The 18660-nt window shown below is 44.5% G+C and overlaps 1 protein-coding gene across 2 annotated transcripts in view; it reads right to left on the minus strand.

Moving 5' to 3' along the window:
* The window catches only part of BANP (BTG3 associated nuclear protein), a 114968-nt gene that overhangs the window by 94987 nt on the left and 1321 nt on the right, over positions 1-18660 (minus strand). For both annotated transcript variants that reach the window (XM_032121899.1, XM_032121898.1), the window contains exons 2-4: positions 8694-8837; positions 7752-7846; positions 6327-6526 (exon numbers count right to left, since the gene is read on the minus strand). In XM_032121899.1, coding sequence (XP_031977790.1) covers positions 6327-6526; positions 7752-7846; positions 8694-8763 — 365 coding nt within the window. In that variant the 5' untranslated portion in view covers positions 8764-8837. The remainder of the gene's footprint in view (positions 1-6326; positions 6527-7751; positions 7847-8693; positions 8838-18660) is intronic.

Raw genomic sequence — 18660 nt, forward strand, 5'->3', positions numbered from 1 at the left:
ATTGTGTGCTCAATAAATTAAATATATTGTGTGTAACACAGGCTTTCACAGCCCACTGCTCTGCTCTGTGGAGATGTTTAGTTTCACTGAACTATTATCCCATTTTCCAACGTCCATGAGGTAAAAACTGCCTGCTTTTATTAAATACAATCATTTTTTAATTGTTTCTTTAGGCAGAAAGCAAAGCATGAACCCTAGGAAGGCGTTTGGCCTGAACCAAATTCCAAGTCATGCACCTTTCCATTTATTCCTGGAATGTAAGAGCTGGCTGTGCTCATGGAGCCATGGAATTAAATGTTCTGCTCTCCCTGGAATTCATCTCATTGATGGGATTTGGCAAGGGAGGAGGTTAACCCACATTTTAATATGTTATAATTGATTTTAAATGTTCTTAGACATTAATTAGACCAGTAAATATCCCCCTAATCTGTGTCTAAACTCAAATCCTCTTCGATTCCATGTATTCCTCTTTTTTCCCTTCCCAGAAATCCTTGCAATTAAAGGATGTTGATTCTAAATGAAACTAAAAGGATTCCCTGAGGTCTCTGACCCAAAGCAAGTGTTTCAGCTCAGTGGGAATAAATAAACTGTTTATCCACACGTGGCTTGAACAGGGATCCTGCAAACCTCCCAAATTAAAGGATTTCACATTTATCCTGGGCTAAGTTAACAGGGAAAATGTACAATTTCCTAGCAAAAAAAAAGCAGAATACCAAACCTTGTAACACATCTGAAACCTTTGTCTATAACTTGAGGGAACTTTATTACCTAAAGTTTGATTTTCACTGTAAATTCTTTTAAGACTTCAAAACTACCTCTTTCTAAAAGTTCATCTGAGTGTTTTAAGCCTGACAGGCACATTTGAAACAGCACCACCACAATTAAAAAGATCCAAGCCACGCTTTTTCCATCCTTTTCTCAGCCCTAAATCATCAGCTGCTACTTGCCCTGCTCTCCCTTGAATTATTGGACTCTCAGAAATGATATTTCATCAGAAACCATTAACTGTAGAAAAACTGCACTGGGGAGAAGGAATCCACAGTTCAAACCTTGGTCAGTTTGAAAAGTTTCAGAGATTAATTCCATCCCATCCATGCAGGAATTATTGAACTCTCCAAAAGGCAGCTGAAACGCTGCTGGTGAATTGTTGCTTTAATTCCATAGCTGACCTTTCTCTCTCCCCTGAAATGCTGTCCGGAAGTCAGACATTGCTTCCCAATTTATCAAATCCCACCAGCGGATTCCTGGACGCTTGGCTCCCCCATATCCGAGTGCAATGCCCATGGAATGTGAAATTCCACAAGAACTCTGCTGTGGGAGCTGTTTAATGCAAGATGCCACTTCCTCCTAATCCTGGGGGAATTTGGAATTAATAAAAATCCCAGCCCTTATTTTCAGTATCAACTTGTGTTGCTCACAAATAGAATGGATCACAGAAATCCAGAGCCTTCTCCACGAAATCCACGTGGCCAGGAAGGCAAAATAAAATTAAACCTCAAGAGGTTGAGGCTGACAAGTTTGGTGACAAATTAGGAGACTTTGGAAAGCATTGTTATGCTCTCCAAGGAATTAAAGATGTCAGGTTTTGGGAGGCTTTTTTTTTTCCATACCACAGCCAAAGAAACAACAGAACCCTGGATAAAGAAAGAGGAGCTGACAGATAATCTAATAATGCCTTTATTTCATTAGTGCTGTTTATAAACCCGATTTCTGAATGCAGGGCAGAACTGTAATTTTCAGAGAAACTTCTCTACTGCACCTCAAGAAGGAATTTGGGGTTTTTATCACATATTCCAAGGCACAGTGATTCTTCCAGGCTGAGACAGTGCTCAGGGCTGGCACTGAGGTGACAGACACTGACTTCCCTCATGTGAAAACCATACGAAACATAATTCACAAACTGAGCTTGAAAACAGAGTAAAAAGCCCTTGATCTCTTTCTCAGAACTGAAAACAGGGGTCTCAAAAGGCTTGAAAAGTAACACTTCTGGGGCCCAATCCATGAAATTACGAACAGCCATTCGGATTCTGACTCCCTTGACTGAAATTCCCCTTTACCAAATTATTTTTCTCAAAAGTACCCAAATTTTGCTTCTACTTCTTCTGTGCTCTTTAAAAATCTTGTGATTCTAAACAGATTTTTGAAATTCATGAAGTGTTAATGATGATCTTTCCATTGTGTCAATATTGACTTTGTCCCCCAGCTGGGAGCGTAACCAAAATGAACCTGGTGAGAACAGATCCCAGCCAATTGTGGCATTTTCCTGCAGCCCCTTCCTCCTCAATCCTTCAGAAAAACAGCCCAGGCCCCAGAACTCCACTTGGGACAATCCCCAGGTGGGACACTGGAACTGGGAATTCAAAATAAACGTTTGCTCCCCGTGCCAGCAGCTGCTGACAGAAAGGAAAAGGTTGGGAATTCATCGATCCCAGAGGGTCCATCCAAAGCAAGGACAAAAGTCCAGCTGTGGTTGTGTCCAGGCCTCCCAGAATCCACTGTCTGCACTTTGGCTGCTGGGTGAGGCCCCAGGAAAGGCTCAAATCCACCCAAGGATAAATAAACCTGGATCGCTGTGGAGTGACAGGAATTCCTGAGAATCTGGGGAACTCCAAAGCGTCTCCAAATCCAACCTTGACAACTCGCCCTGATTCCACCCCAAACTGCTGACTCTGTTCTCTGACTCCCTCTCACCCCCAAACACGGCCCAGCCACTGCTGAGTTGTCTCCAGGGCTGAATCTGCTTCCAGGGAAATGTTTTTCCAGGCCTGGAATTCAGTGTGTGAGCTCAGGCTGATTCACGGACCTGCACCTTGAAAACAAACCCTTCACCCTCCAGCCTGCAGGATCCTCTGCTCCTCAATCCATGCTTTGTTTCCAAACCAATCAATTCAAATCTTCCTGCAAATGCAGGGTCTTCAGAAGCAATTCCAAGGAGGGACAATTAGCTCTTGAATTAAGTTAAAACCAGCAAAAATCCTGAAGGTTTCACAGCGTTAATTTATTTATCACTGAGTGAAATAAAAGGAAAGGAAGTGGTTTACATCCCCTAATGAGTTATAATATCAACGGCACTGAACACAGGGAAGAGGCTCAGCAGCCACTGCTCACTGATAAGGGCTGAGGAATTATCATTCCTTCTACAATTCTGGATTAGCATAGTGGGATAGTTTATTATAATCTGTAAAAATCCTCCTGATAAAAATGCAATTAGGCTGGCCAAGGGGTTTGTAACTCACAGAAAAAATAAATATATAGCTATTGATAAATTTAAAAAATAGAATTCCGGCTATTTTAGGTTTTATGCACCAATACCTTGATTAGATTTCTTAGGTTTGTTTGTTTTCCTAAAGGTTTCATGCAGGAGCAGCAATATTTTTGCTACATCTAGAACAGTCCCCTACGATTCATTCCACACCACATTCCCTGCTTTACGACCTCGTTTAAAATCATCTCAACTCTCAATTTTGCATTATTTGACCCCAAACCCACTTGTAAACAAGGAAACAATCCCACAGCAGAAACACAGCTCTGGAATTTGGGGGATCTGGAGCCAGGAGGTTTTGCCAAATGGCACATTGCGAAGTGGGTGGACAAGTCTTGTTCTGCAAATTCAATTAAATCGTTCTGGTGATTCAATTGAATGGTAAAAGAAACATTTTAATGATCCACACCTACAAAAATACAGCAAATTCAAATGTCCCATCTGGTACAAAACTGCATCTGAGGAACCTCCACGTTAATAAGCCAATGTTCAACCCTCAACAAGTCTTGTTCAAGGACACCAGGATGGATTTTGGGCTCATTAATTGAGTGCAATTAATCTACAGTTCCATTTAACTGTCCCATTCTCATTACAGACGAAAATATAAACGTTTTTATCTCTACACTTGTTATCAGTTAGCCACTGGTACAGAACCAGATGTTTGTGGTCTGTATTTCACCTGTATCATAAAAATGGGTCAAGGAAAATCCTGAGCTCCATTCACCTCTGGATTTACTCCATTCACCTCTGAACACCTCCAGCCTGGCCTTGGACACTTCCAGGGATCCAGGGGCAGCCACAGCTTCTCTGGGAAATCCATTCCAGAGTCTCCCAGGGAACACTTCCTTCCCAATATCCCATCCAGCCCTGCCCTCTGGCACTGGGAAGCCATTCCCTGTGTCCTGTCCCTCCAGGGACAGTCCCTCTCCATCTCTCTTGTTGACTCCTTCAGGCACTGGAAGGCTGCAATAAGATCACCCTGAAGCTTCTCCAGGCTGAACAATCCCAGCTCTCCCAGCCTGTCCTGCCAGCAGAGCTGCTCCATCCCTCTGCTCATCCTGGTGCCTCCTCTGGACTCTCCACAGCTCCAGGTCCTTCTGGGGCTGGGGCAGCTCTGCAGGTGGGGTCTCACCTGAGCGGGGCAGAGGGGCAGAATCATGGCCAGCCTCCCCCCCAGCAGCACCCCCAACTCACAGCATTCCCACAGGCCCAATTCTCAGGCTTAGCCAGGATCCCGAGGGATTTACTGGATTTACTCCCATTCTTTCCCAGGAGCTGCTCTCCTGGCAGTGCAGCACCACCTTCCCTGACAGCCTTCAATAACCACAACTTTTTGTTAAAGCAGCAAACCCAGCCTTGGTCTGATGGCAGAAATAGGGGAAGGAGGCTGGAGAGTCCCATTCCCGTGGAGAATCTGAAAATCCCTATCCCAAAGTCTTTTGGGAAGCTCTGCCTTCTGTGATGGATAGGGGAGAGGGAAGGACACAGAGCTGCTACGATGGAACAGCCTTTAACTGGAAACAATCAACAAGTGATAAAGGGTTTTATGGATGAGAGACAGGGAATTCAGGGAAACATTCTGTCCCTGTGCAACTGGAGCATCCCCAATGCCAAATTAAACACATCCAGCCCTATTTTCTCTCAAGTCCCACAGTGTGCTCCAGAACAAAAAGCCCTCAGTGCTCTCCTGGCATCACACCTTTGATAATGTGCAACTTCAGACCAACAGCAACAAATATTGGGGGCAGAGAATGCTGCTGTCTTCAAGACTTCTATCTAGATGACGGTCAGACTGGCTGAGAAGCTGTCAGCAAAAATTTGTAACCCAAACCAAAAGATGAAGCAGCATCAACACACAAGACAGATTTCTGATGGTTGCAGAGATTTCAAACCAAACCAAAGCAGCTCAGGTCTGACAAATCCCTTCAGAAACTCAAAATAGTACAATTTACAGAGGAAAGCATTCACTGAGCATGAATTAATAGGGTCCCAAAGGGGCCACGGGTTCCTGCAAAGGTTTCTGAAGCTTTTTGTGCACAAACCACAGTAAAAAGTTCAGCTCGTGTACAAGAACTTGAAGATCTCTGAAATAACGACCAAAAAAATCAGCCCAGATTTAAAGAAGATTCTTTAAGAAACAATTCCTGATAAAAGAGTATTTAGCAAAAACCCTGGTGTAAAACTCTGGTTACCTGCTCTGTTATCCGAGTACTTATTCCATGAACTTTGTTTCTGTTATTACACAACTCAGCCATCATTAATCTTTTCAAGGCATGAAGCCTTCAAAAGCAGAGGTAAAAGCAGACACAGCACCTACTTAAAAGAAAAATTAAAAATGCCTGCACACCTTTGTAATGGAGAATAAAAAGTAGTTATTTAGAGAAGTATGAAGTGTTTTCCAGCTCTAAAAATATGAAAGAAGAGGAAGAAGTGTTGGAGAAAAGAGTCTTTTGTTAAGCAGATTTCTCTGGCTGGGCTCACCTTGATGATAAGATGACAGACACATCAAGATTTAGGTATTTAAAACCACATTAGGGAAGTGAGACACAAAGGCACTGCAGGTCAAGCCTGCTCTTTCAGCAAAGGGCATTAGATTATTCAACAGATTTTCCATCTCCAGCTTCGAACTCCAAAATAAGCAGAGATATTTTTCTAGCAGGAGTCTCTAGCAAACAAGCTCGTAAAACATACTCCATTGTATTGCTGGTGAAGGAAAGTAAAATGAGAAGCAATTAGAATGATGATGAACTCATTAAGTCAAAACAGCTATGAATAAAAGCAAAGCAAGCCTCAAAAACCCGTCTGAAAGAGCAGCTGAGGCTTTTCCAGGGGATGGATGAACGAGTCTGGCTTAAGTTAAGATGAAATGTGGGAACAGCTGCAAAGTGTCCCTGGACCAGTGTCTGCTTCTGAGTAACATCATGAAACTGCTACAAAAGTTACCTTCCAGAGAAATCAATTCTACCTCCACCAACAGCCTCTTGCCAGCTGTGCAGAGAGAAGGAAATGGCCAAAGCCTGGCTTTGGGGGGGTTTTAGAGCAGGGGGGAGTGCTGTGCCCTTACCATCGCACTTTATTGCAGGTCTGGGTGGCGCCCAGCGGGGACCCGGCCACCATGGGCACCTGGATGGGGCTGTGCTGCTTGTTCATGACGAGGTCCAGCTTCTCCTCCAGGGATTTGCAGGTGGCCTCCAGTGCCAGCAGCTTGGCCTCGATGCTGTCCAGCCTCAGGCATATGGTCTGGTTGATGGAATACAGGAATGACTGGGAAGGGAGAAGAACTGGGATTAAACACGCGGAGTTTATCCCGTTCATCCTCGCTCCTAAAGAAGCTCCAGATAAACATGACTGGGAACCCATCCTAAAGGAACTTGCAGCCTGTCTAGTGACAAAATCCAACCCTGATGACATCCAGGAGCGTTTCAGCAAGCTCAGATTCTTCCAGATCTTTCTTTGGGAGCCAAAAGCAGCCCAGCCAAAGCCATTTTCACCTAAGCACTTTGTCAGGATGATTTCATCCACCACAAAATCATTTCTAATGACTTGCCAAAGCCTTGCACTCCATATGTGAAAACAAAAGGATTATAAATCTCTGAATGCATCCTCCTGGATAAAGTTTAGTAAGTTTTTTTTCCTGCCCAAACAGATAAATTCAGATGATTGCAGTGGAAATTGTATCAACACAAAAAACCTCTGAGACAATTAATGCCACTCACTTCGGCTTCCTGCTGAACAGCAAATCAAGGAAAGCAAATAAATAAAATCTGTTTTGCTAAGCAATCTTTTTGAAAAGAAAACATATTCCACTTGGGTTCTCCTGGGAAAACAGGCCATGAAAGGGAGGAGTTCCACCCTGTGTGCTTTGCAAACAGCAGCTGTGCCATCTTGTGGCCCTGCAACCACTGAGCACCCCAAATCCCTCCTTCACAGAGCTCCAGCTCCTGGGATCATCTCAAAAAGACAGAATTACACAGGTGGCAGTAAAATATTCATCAGGTACTCACACTGCAGGGCACAAACCAACCCTAAATCACAGCAGTGAGAACAGCAGGGCGAGTTCTGAGCTCCTGAGCCAGAATTAAATATGAATTATCTATCAGGAGAATGCTGATAGCTTCAAATAATAACTTCAAACATGCTGGAAGTGTCTACAAATTGTAACACAAATACCTCCTCAAGTTTACCATACTTTACAATAATTTACTTGGTCAATTTCATTTACTTTATCAAAAAATGTACCAATACTGATGGTTTGAGTCAGTGGAATGAATTCTGATGATATTTTATGTTGTATATTAAATGCTTTACTAATTCCACACTGGAAATCTAGATAATCATCCACATTTTAAGATTTATGCCTAAAAATGCACAAGCATTTACAAGAATAATTCCAGTATTAGGTATAAACAGTTCATTTTACATTCTTGTGATAACTTTCCCTAAACTTCATTGGAATTAGAAATAAAACCAGGAAAGGGCATTAAATAACCTTAATAGAGGGATCCTGGCAGTTGATTTCTATCCTCTGACGTTTCAGGGCAGGTTCCACATCATCATCTGCCACCTCATGGTTCTCCAACACAACTGCAAAGAAAAAGAGCATTGCCAGAGTTTAGAACCCAAGAGGAAAAACCTCTGATTAAAAACACTTCAAGTGGAGAAAACAAAAGCATGTAAAATGTATTTAATTAAGATATTTCACGTGTTCTTTTACACTTCTTTGGGGTTTCTCTCAAATATCTGCCAGTGGGGATGGGACCAGCTTTGAGTTCCTCTACCAAGCTGAGCAAAGACTTATGAAGGACTGGCAGGTCCCAGCTTCTCCTCCAACTCTCTGGGAACATTTCTGAGGTAACTTTTTCATTTTGTATCAGAAAAGCAGCTTTTGGTGCATGTCTCTCATTTCCATCACTGTTCTTTGAGTCACTGACTTGCACTGGCCACAAAGGATCAACATCTCAATATATTTTCACTTAGGAGGTCAAGTTCTGAGCAAGGGATATCCCAATATTTGCTTTGAGAAGTGTTCTTCAACTTTACTGTCCAAAGAATTTTAATAATGGCTGAGATAAACTATTTTACACCTAAACCAATTCCTAACAGATGGGTGACAGTTTCCATTTGAGGGAAAGCCTAAACCACGTGTTTGGTCTAGAGAAAAACAAGAGTGCAGGAACATTTCATTCAGTTTTTTGGGGTTACCCTACCCCTGCACAAAAAACAAGCAGGCAATAAAGCTTTTAGAAGAAAAGTGAAATAAATAAAATAATCTGATCTAAAGGGTTTGGAGATACACAAGTGAAGCTATGGAAAACACGGGATATAGTCTTAAAAAGCACCTTTTGGAATAAAAACCTGGTTTGTGTTCTAAAGAAAAGCTCAGCAGTGATTTCCAGCTCGCTAATGGGCACTGCTGTAAATCTCTTCCTACCTGGATTATCTGGAGTCAGGTCCTCGACAGCAATCTGAACCACATCTGCCAAATCCTGCTCTGACATCATTCAGAACCAGGCAGCAGAACCCCTCACGCACCACTGCAGCTCCCCAGGGCAGGGGCTGGCCAAGGCATGCAACCCTGGAAAACAGCAGCAAGGACAGAGTTGGTATTCATGAAATCTTTCATACAGCAACAGTGCCTTTCATTTTCCATTCTGCATCTACAGAAAGATTCAGTTCTGAGAGGAATGATCATCCTACAAAGGGATTATCCAGTGGCATCCACAGCTCCTTCACTGGCCACCTCATGGAGCCCTGCAGCACCTCCACGAGTAAATCCTCCTGCCCCAGGACTGAGACAGCAGCTCAAGCTTTCCTTGCTTTCCCTTGCACATTCCCAATGGATAATGAGAATATTCAGGTTCAGAGATGGAAGGGAGCAGACTCACAAGGCTCACGAAGCTCCAAACCACACCAGATTGGCAAGAACTGCAAATTCTGAATCTTAACAGGGCTCTAAAATCTTCCTAAACTCAGTAAGAAAGAGGAGTTTCCTCACATCTAATTACAACTAAAGCAAAACTTGACTTTTTTTCTTCAGGATGAACTTGCTTGGTTTTTCTACAGCTCAGCTCTGACAAAAGCATTTTCAGGATATGGTCCTGATTTTAAAGTCAAAATATCTCTCAGCCTTGCTCCCCTGGAATTCTCAGTCCAGGTTATTTATTAGTGTTTTAAGAGAAACCTTCAACCTGTAAAAATGAAAAAAAATCACTGCAATCTCTCCTAGCTGTGCTTTCTCCCCATTTACAAAGGGCTGGACAAGGAATACCAAGACATCAGTGGATTTTTTTCCTTTTTAACCTGGAGTAAAAAACGCTGGCAAGATAAACCAAGATTTCCTGATGGAAATGATAATTCATCCATTAACACTGCCATGGAATCAAATCCAGCTATGCATAATGATTTTCCTCTTCCACTTGAGCCCAAGAAACCCATTAAGCCAGACATGGAGAGGATAAACTTTTAGGAGAACAACACAACTTAGAGAAGAACTCTGAGCAAGCCCATCCAGGAGACCTCCCCACATCTCCAAACTGTTTACTCAAAATACCAGCACTGCGTCACTTGAAATTCTGCTCATGGTGAAAGGCTTTTGGGCCAGCACAGACTGTGGCAGCAGGCCCAAAAAACCTGGCAGTCCTTCCATGCTTGTGGATGCCATTTTGGCAACCAAAATTTGCCATTTCTGAGAAGTCCTGGTGCCCAGCCAGGCTGAGCAGAACAAAGCAGCTGTGCTGCACTCGCTGTTCCATCGTGTCACACATTGCCTGGAACAGGCAGGGCCCTGCCCTCAGCTTGAGAGGAGACATCCGCCACTCCAAGCACTAAAAAAAGGCCAAATTAGAACAAAACCCAACTGTTAAACAGTTTCTCATTGACAGGATGCGCTGTAATTCGCTTGGTTCTTTACAGGACTCACTGACACTGCACGTGTTGCATTGAAACTACTCATAGCTACAAATTTCTCCAGATTTTTAAAGCAATCTGAAGGAATTGCAATGATTTTGTATAAATGCACTTCAATGCTTTGCATATTTAGCACAGAAAATCCGGAGTTTGAAGGGACCCACGTGGATCATCCAACTCCTGGCCCTGCCCTGATCTGACGATCTCACCACATGCCTTCAAAATTCAATATTTAAACATCACTAAACTCAACCTTTTTTCAACACAAAATAATTTCACGTTTCCAACACCTGTTCTCCACCTCTCACAGGCCATAGGCTGAAAGTGTTCAACCTCACCTCAGGAATACCCAAATATTCTGTCCCAGAGCCTTGAAACAAAAGCACAACCACCAACCTACAACTGGTAGAGCAGCTACAACTCACAGAGAGAAATGTGTGTTCATGACATCACTATTTATTTCCATTCAAACTAATTTTATTCCAATTTCACCCAGTCAGACACAGCTTGGGAGAAATCAGCCACAATTCTGCCTTTCCAAAGCCAGGACAAAATTCCCTTCTGCTGCCATCCTGTATTAAAACATAAGGAGAAAACAAATAAATTCCTTATCAACGCTGGGTGTGGGGATTAGGAAAGCAATGTCCAAGGAAGCAGCAGCCACTGCAGTTATCACACCCCGAATAAAGTGCCCCTCTTCCAAATTCACCATTTCCATTTCTAATAGTAAATGTTACCGGTGGGCTGACCTTGCTTTCAGAACCAAGGGGAAAAGCCTGATAAAATGTAGCAGGATGAGAGTTAGAGGAGTTTATCAGCTTCCAAAAGCTTCAGTCAACAAATTCAGAATAACTCTCCACGATAGTTTCCACGTACTTTACTCGGTGAAGTATTTACCAGCATTTCCTCACGTAAAACACTCTTTTTCTTGAAATTTGCTCTATATTCCCTCCTTTTTTTCCCCCCCTAATTTCCACCTCCTGTCTGAAACTCTAGTCCCCATTAAATCTAAATTAAGTGTATGTACATTGGCATTGAGCCACCAGTGCTGAACTATTCCCAGGAACAAATATTAAGTTATAAAAAAGAAATATTAACAGAAAGCCGGGAAGCTGGGAATAAACCACAGCAGGACCAAGGAACGTGCCCACTTCTCCTCCCCCAAGCAGCCCATGGAAGTTGGATCAACGCAGGAACATTTTACAGTCACTTTGCCACTATCTGGGGGAGGGGATGGCGAGACAGGTTCTGCCAGGCAATGGAAAATATCCCATTAAAAGAGGTCCTGGCCAGCCAGGCTCCTACCAATTCCAGCCCAGCGCTTTTGGTGGATCTCCTGGAGAATTCCAGGGGCTGGAAGTGCCTCCTTCAATTCCTACACTGAGGAACAGGTTGTGGTGTGTCTTGCAGGGATGTCCTCCCACCTCCAGTCCCAGTTCCCTGGGTGCCTCCAAAGGGGACAGGCTGGATCCATGAGGTTCCACAGGGTCCGTGGGTCACAACAACCCCTGGGGCTCCAGGCTTGGGACACAGGGGCTGGAAAGCTGGGAAAGCACTGGGGGTGCTGGGGACAGCGGCTGAACAGGAGCCCAGCTGTGCCCAGGTGGGCAAGAGGCCACTGGCACCTGGCTGGCACCAGCCCTGGTGTGGCCACAGCCCCAGGACAGGGATTGTCCCCTGTGCTGGGCACGGCTGAGGCCACACCTGGATTTCTGGTCAGGTTTGGGCTCCTCCAACACAGACACTGAGGGGCTGGAGCGTGTCCAGGGAAGGGAAGGGAGCTGGGGAAGGGTCTGGAGCACGAGGAGAGGCTGAGGGAGCTGGAAAGGGGCTCAGGCTGGAGCAAAGGGGGCTCAGGGGGGACCTTGTGGCTCTGCACAAGTCCCTGACAGGAGGGGGCAGCCGGGGGGGTCGGGCTCTGCTCGCAGGGAACAGGGACAGGAGGAGAGGGAACGGCCTCAGGCTGGGCCAGGGGAGGCTCAGGGTGGACAGCAGCAGGAATTTCCCCATGGAAAGGGAGCTCAGGCCTTGGAAGTGCCCAGAGAGGTTTGGAGTGCCCATCCCTGGAGGTGTCCCAGGAAGGGCTGGAGGTGGCACTGAGTGCTCTGGGCTGGGGACAAGGTGGGGATTGGGCACAGCCTGGTGATCCTGGAACTCTTTTCCAAGGATCAATTCTGTGAAATCCCAGTTACCCCAAACATTTCTAACTCCTCAGAGCTTTTGGAGCCCATTCCCAGAGCAGCTCTTCCACTGTGCCCCCTTTCCCCACCCCAGACCAGACCCCACTTTGGTCCCCTGATCCAATAATCCCACCAGACACCTGCTCCTGCCGGATAAATGAAACTGCAACTAAAAATTATCTCATTTTCCCTCAAAAAGGGGAGCAAAAAGCCCTGAGCATCCCTGTAAGCACTTGCCTGGAAGTGGCTCCAGTACTGGGACACTCAAAAAAACTCATCACAGACAACTAAAGATATAAATTTAAAGCTGATTAGATAAATTACATTAAATATCTCTGCCAATACTCTTATTCAGAATTGATACACTTTGCACAGAATTCAATCAGCCTTTGTTTAATTAAGTAAATTAATATTTGTAAGCAACTAAATTAAATTCACTTGAATTCCAGATTAGCTTTTCCACACACAAGTTTAATGTAATTTAATTAATCTATTTTAAAACATTAATTCTGAATAATTCTTCCGAGCAGTCCCTTGTAAACAAAGCTATTTACTGAAATATCTGATGGCTTTCCCGAGTCACGGAGCAGCATTCCAAAGTGGATAATCAAACCTATCCAACGCCTTGTTAACATAGGAAAACATGCACAAAACATAAATCTTCTCTCTCCTATTAATTAGTGAGGGTAAACATTATCTTTAAAAAAATCAAAACATATTCCAAAGCTCTGCTTGGAGCGTGGAATTGCACTGCTCTGGCTGGAGCAGCTGAGCTCTCTTGGACATTTCCCAGTGCTATGGATAAATTAAGTAACTTCCCTCTGATTCCAGCTTGCACCATGGCAAATATTCCCTGCTGATTGTGTGGGAAAAGCTGGAAAATGCCATTTCCCTCTGCCCAACCCAAGAGCCCCAAGTGTTCTTCCTCTTCTTCATTCCACTTCAAAGTGATTAAAGGCAATTCTCAAATATAGAATTTCTGTTACAAAAATCTTTATACAACCACGTTTGGAATCATGGAGTTGTTTGGGTGGGAAGGGACTTTGAGGATCATCCCATTCCATCCCAGGGACACCTTCCACTATCCCAGGTTGCTCCAAGCCCCAATGTCCAGCCCAGCCTTGGACACTTCCAGGGATCCAGGGGCAGCCACAGCTTCCCTGGGAAATCCATCCCAGGGCCTGACCTGTCTCATTGCTTCCCAAAATCCCACCTCTCCCTGCCTCTGTCCATGTAAAACCATTCTCCTTGAATGAATTCAGCTGATGAACGCAGCCCAGCAGCCCCTTTTCCTGAACCAATGGGACAAAGGTCCTTATCTTGCAAAAACTCTGATTTAGTGACACTTCTCAAGGTTTTCCAAAGCAAGTGAACACAAAGCCCAGCCCAGTGATAGGAATGAATCCAGCACAGGCCAGGACTGATCTCCATGAGGAGAGAGATGACCCCAGGCTGTACAGGGATTATGGTATAAGCATCAGCCACCCTCCCCGGGGAACATGCAGAGGACAAAACACTCATTAATTGGGTTTTTATTTAAATCCCTGAGGTCTCATCCCTGCAGGGAAACAGTCCAGAGGGGCACTGAGCTGTGTCTGGGCAAGGAATAATCCACGCTTAACTCCACTTGGGAAGCAAACTATGGAATCCCAGCAAAGCAGCACCCCAAGAACAGCACAGAACTGTCCCTGTGAAGGTCTTCAGGAAGAACCAGCTCCTGTTGGAGGCTCCAACCCCGGCTGACCTGGCACAGCTGTGACCCCTCTGGAGTGTCCTGGGGAACGACCTCTGGGAGCAGCTCCAGGGACACAACTGGGAATGTCGGGATAATTGGGTACATGAATTTATTCCCAGGCGTTACAAAGCTCAGGACACAACAATTCTCTGTTCAGTCTTGCTCTGTGACTTGAAGCAATTTTCTAATCCTGAGCCTGGCTTCTCCTCTATGATAAAATCCCTTTGGTTGGCAGCTGCAACGGAGCCTTCCTGCACCGATTCCCAATTCCCAGACAAGCCACACCAGTGCAAATGTAACAGAATAAAAAGCAACAATTTGAGAGCACGCAGGGCTCACTGCACTGTAAATCCAAGAGCCTCCTTTGAGCCCCAGCTCTCTGCAGCCCATCACAACGTGAGTTAAAACTCCTTTGGGGAGGAAGAGATCAGATTTATACTTCCTTCTTACTACCCAAAACTACAAAGGAGAATATTTTTTCTTAGCATCTGTTTGGCTGTCACCCTTATTCTCAATCTGCTTTAAAAGGCAAGGAAAACCATGGGGTTCAATTAAATTTCATAGTAAAACCACACAAACATTTCAGTTTAACTGTTTAAAAATGAGTGCAATAATAGACAAGCAGCTTTGGTTCAGCTAAAGATCAGGGGAAAACGTCTATTCTCCCAAAAAAACGACAGAAATATTCCTTATCTGGGAAAACCAGAACAGCCACAGCATTCTGGAGATGGATATGTCAAATAAATATCACTCACAGAGATAACGTGGTGATGGACTCCAGTGCAAGTGGTAAAATTCAGATAGCAACCAAAAAAAAAGGAAATGGTTGCTCCAGGAATAAAGGAGCAGGAAACTTTCTGGAGTACAAAACCTCCCAGGGAGGCAGAAATTCTCAAGTATTACTGCGAAAGCTCCCGTTACTATTGTTGGTTTATTGTTTTGCTTTCAGAAATATTCACTTTTTAGGTTTTTTTTTTTTTATTTCATTCCTGGTATAAGGCGCTGTTTTGCTTGGATGTCTTTTCCCAACTCTTCTAACCCTGGCACCAATCCTAACACAACACCCAACAAATAATCCAGGAATGCCTTCCCCGCTTCCCAGTGTCCTCCCAGGCGCTGAACGCGCTCTGGCACAGGGAATGGCAGTGGGTGGTCACACAGCCCAGGAATTCCAGCCCAAATTCCCTGTGGATCTTGTACAAACGCTGCTGCCGTGTGCCAACTCCCCTCTGGCCCAGCCTGGATGTAATTATTCCCGGGGGAGCTGGGAAGGATATGTTCACACGTGTCACAGCTCCGCTTTCAGGTGCTCGCACACACAGAGAAGCCTGAATTCAATTTGCAGACACTTAATCCCCTTGAACTCCAGCAGCCCACCCCCGGGGAGGGATCTAAGTGGTTGCAGATCCCAGGCCTTGAGGCAGAAGCTGGATTCTGTATCCTGGTGGGATTATCCCAGACAGGGATCATTCACACCAGGCACAATTTGTACAGTTTGCTGAAAAGCAGCAAATGTGAGGCCAGACCTGCCCAGACAGCAAATTCTGTCCCGTTGTTTTCTTGTTTTCAGCCACTAGATGGAGAATTTTTATTGGGAACAGCTCCAAAAATCCTGCAAGTACTTCCAGGGGAGGGTAAGACTGGAGATCAGGGAAAGGTTCTTCCCCCAGAAGGTGCTGGGCACTGCCCGAGGCTGCCAGAGCTCCAGGAGCTTTGGACACCGTTCCCAGGGCCAGAGTGGGATTTTGGGAATGTCCTGTGCAGGACCAGGAGCGGGACTGGATGATGCCTCTGCATTCCTTCCTACTCAGGGTATTCCATTATTCCAGGAAATTCAAAGAACAAACTTCCAGGATTGGTTTCATCCACCTTCCACTGTCCCAGGCTGCTCCAAGCCCCAATGTCCAGCCTGGCCTTGGGCACTGCCAGGGATCCAGGGGCAGCCCCAGCTGCTCTGGGCACCCTGTGCCAGGCCCTGCCCACCCTCACAGCCAGGAATTCCTTCCCAAAATCCCACTTATCCCTGCCCACCTTCAGCTTAGGGCCATTCCCTCTCGGCCTGTCAGCTTACCTTTAGCAACAAGAGAATAAAAATAACATTAATAATTTCTATTTTCTTCTCATTTCATATTTTTCCTAACATGTGCACTGCTAGGCCTCAATACACTGGCAAAAGTTTCAGATCCAACAATTCCAGAGGAGACAAGGACAGCCCCCAGTGCTGGCACTTTCCTACTACTAAAAAGCAGGAAAGCCAACACCAAAGACAAGTAACCTGCTCACTCCAAAGCCTTCTAAAGGATTTTCCTGCTGTAGCCATCAAGGAAAAGGAACCATTCCAGCTGCCAAACCAGACCTCAGCCCTGCTTTGTAACACAGAGATACCAGGATTTTCAAATTCTTGCCAAAAATATTAATGAAAATAAACTGAAGAGCATCACTTCAGCAGGGAAACATTAAGTGAGCAGTTCTTCCAATTCTGAATTATTTTCGTAGGATTATTTAGGTTGGCAAAGAGCCATGGGATCATGGAGTTCACCCTGTGCCCAATCCCCACCTTGTCCCCAGCCCAGAGCACTCAGTGCCACCTCCATGAATTCCTGGGACACCTCCAGGGATGGGCACTCCAAACCTCCCTGGGCACTTCCAAGGCCTGAGCTCCCTTTCCATGGGGAAATTCCTGCTGCTGCCCACCCTGAGCCTGCCCTGGCCCAGCCTGAGGCCGTTCCCTCTCCTCCTGTCCCTGTTCCCTGGCAGCAGAGCCCAAACCCCCAGATCTTGCCTCCCAAGTTTTGAATTTTCATTTACACCACCTGATCCTGGCTTGCCAGCTCCCCTCCCTGTAGTTAAAACAAAAACCCCAACTAAATTCAGCTTTAAACTCCCCAAACCATAAATTCAGAGGGCGTTAGAGAGGATCAGGTTGAGGAGCAGGGATGTAAAGGGTAACTCCCCAGCTGCCATCAATTCCCTCCATCCTTCTCCATGATAACACTCAGGTTTTCAAAGGTTTGAACTGAATATATTTTTCCCTTAAGTGCTCTCAGTCAGGGGTCACAAACAGGAAACAACATAAAATGATTCTGTTCAACAGACAACACCACAAATTATTTTATTTCAAGTCCCACGTACCAAGGGTGTGACGAAGTTAAACCTTTTGTGTATTTTTCAGTCTAACTGTTTGCAAAATTCACTATTTTACACCACCTTTAAAAACCTAAACCTGCAAGGAAACAAGTGGTTTATGTGACTGTGAAAACATTTTATTCCTTTTATTTTACTTGGGGAAAAAAAAGAAAAATGATGCTGATTAACCTTTCAGTGAGTATGGGTAAAAGAGAAAATAAGATTACTTCAATTATTAATGACTAAATATCAAATTTCAAACTAAAGGAAATCAACCTGTGACTAAAATTTTATTGGAAAAGTTCCATATACAAAGGTATTTTGTGGTTCTAATTCCAACCACTGGCCTTGCTCTGTCTCCTCCTACAAGTGGCTCGATCCTAGCAATTCCAATTCCAAGGCTCCTTCAAGGAAAGGGATGAGAACCCTGGAATGTGGACAAAATAAAGCCATGTGTTGTTCCTGCACCAACAAAGCTTAACAAGTTGAGGGGAAAGCTCGAGAGAAAAACCAGAGACAAAGTCAAGTCCTTGCAAACGGGAGCCTCTTCCTGGAATTCCCGCGCATGTGAATCCCATGGGACAGCACAGCTCCACGGCAAGCCAAGGTAAATCCCGAATCGGCAGCTCTGGTGACACTGAGCTGCGACTAAAAACTCATTTTTCCTCACCTGAACACCCAAAATTGCAGAAAGAGGACTCCAAAACCAGCACAGGCAGGAAAGGAGCCTTTTCCAAACTTATTTATTGGAGCAGGTGCTGCTGGAAGCCGTGCAGCTGTGAGCATTGCTAATTAGCACCACACCCTTAATGGTTTAATTCAATTACTCTGCGTGTTATTAATCATTAGTCCTTTAAAAGAACCTTAATTAACATCTGCTCTGGAACCACACAACTTTCACATGGCTGGGTGATTCAGACAGAAAACCCAGGTGCTGTAAAAGAGATGAAAAACCAAAAAAACAAAGTTGTAAAATGTTTTCGTCCTCTGGAGAAGATGCAATGTTTCCTAAATCCAACCTCCATCTTTTTATGCTCTCAATAAATTAATTAATCTTTCTTCCTAACATCTCCTACTGAAAATGGAACTACAGCCGAGGTGTCATTCAGGGATGGAAAAAGGTGTTCAGGTTTGAGAATCAAAGTTTTGTTATTCGGGTGCACATCTATAAAATTCTTGTATTTAAAAAATATATAAATACTTCCTAACAGAGAAAACCCTCTGTTTCAAGAGTCACTGCTATGAAATTCAAATGCACTTTTCTGCTTGATATTTCAAGATCTTGGTTTAAGTATTCAAAGCTATACAAATTTCAGGTTTACTTCTTGAAATCTTGGTGTGGACAGGGCACCACACCTCAGGTAACCTCACACAGAAGGCAAAAAAGTACCAAAAACCACTCCAAAATATCATTTTAAAGCTGCTTCCACCAAAGCAATCTCTCAGTTGCT

Source organism: Corvus moneduloides, chromosome 12 (genome assembly GCF_009650955.1).
Source record: "Corvus moneduloides isolate bCorMon1 chromosome 12, bCorMon1.pri, whole genome shotgun sequence".
In the NCBI taxonomy this organism is placed as follows: domain Eukaryota; kingdom Metazoa; phylum Chordata; class Aves; order Passeriformes; family Corvidae; genus Corvus; species Corvus moneduloides.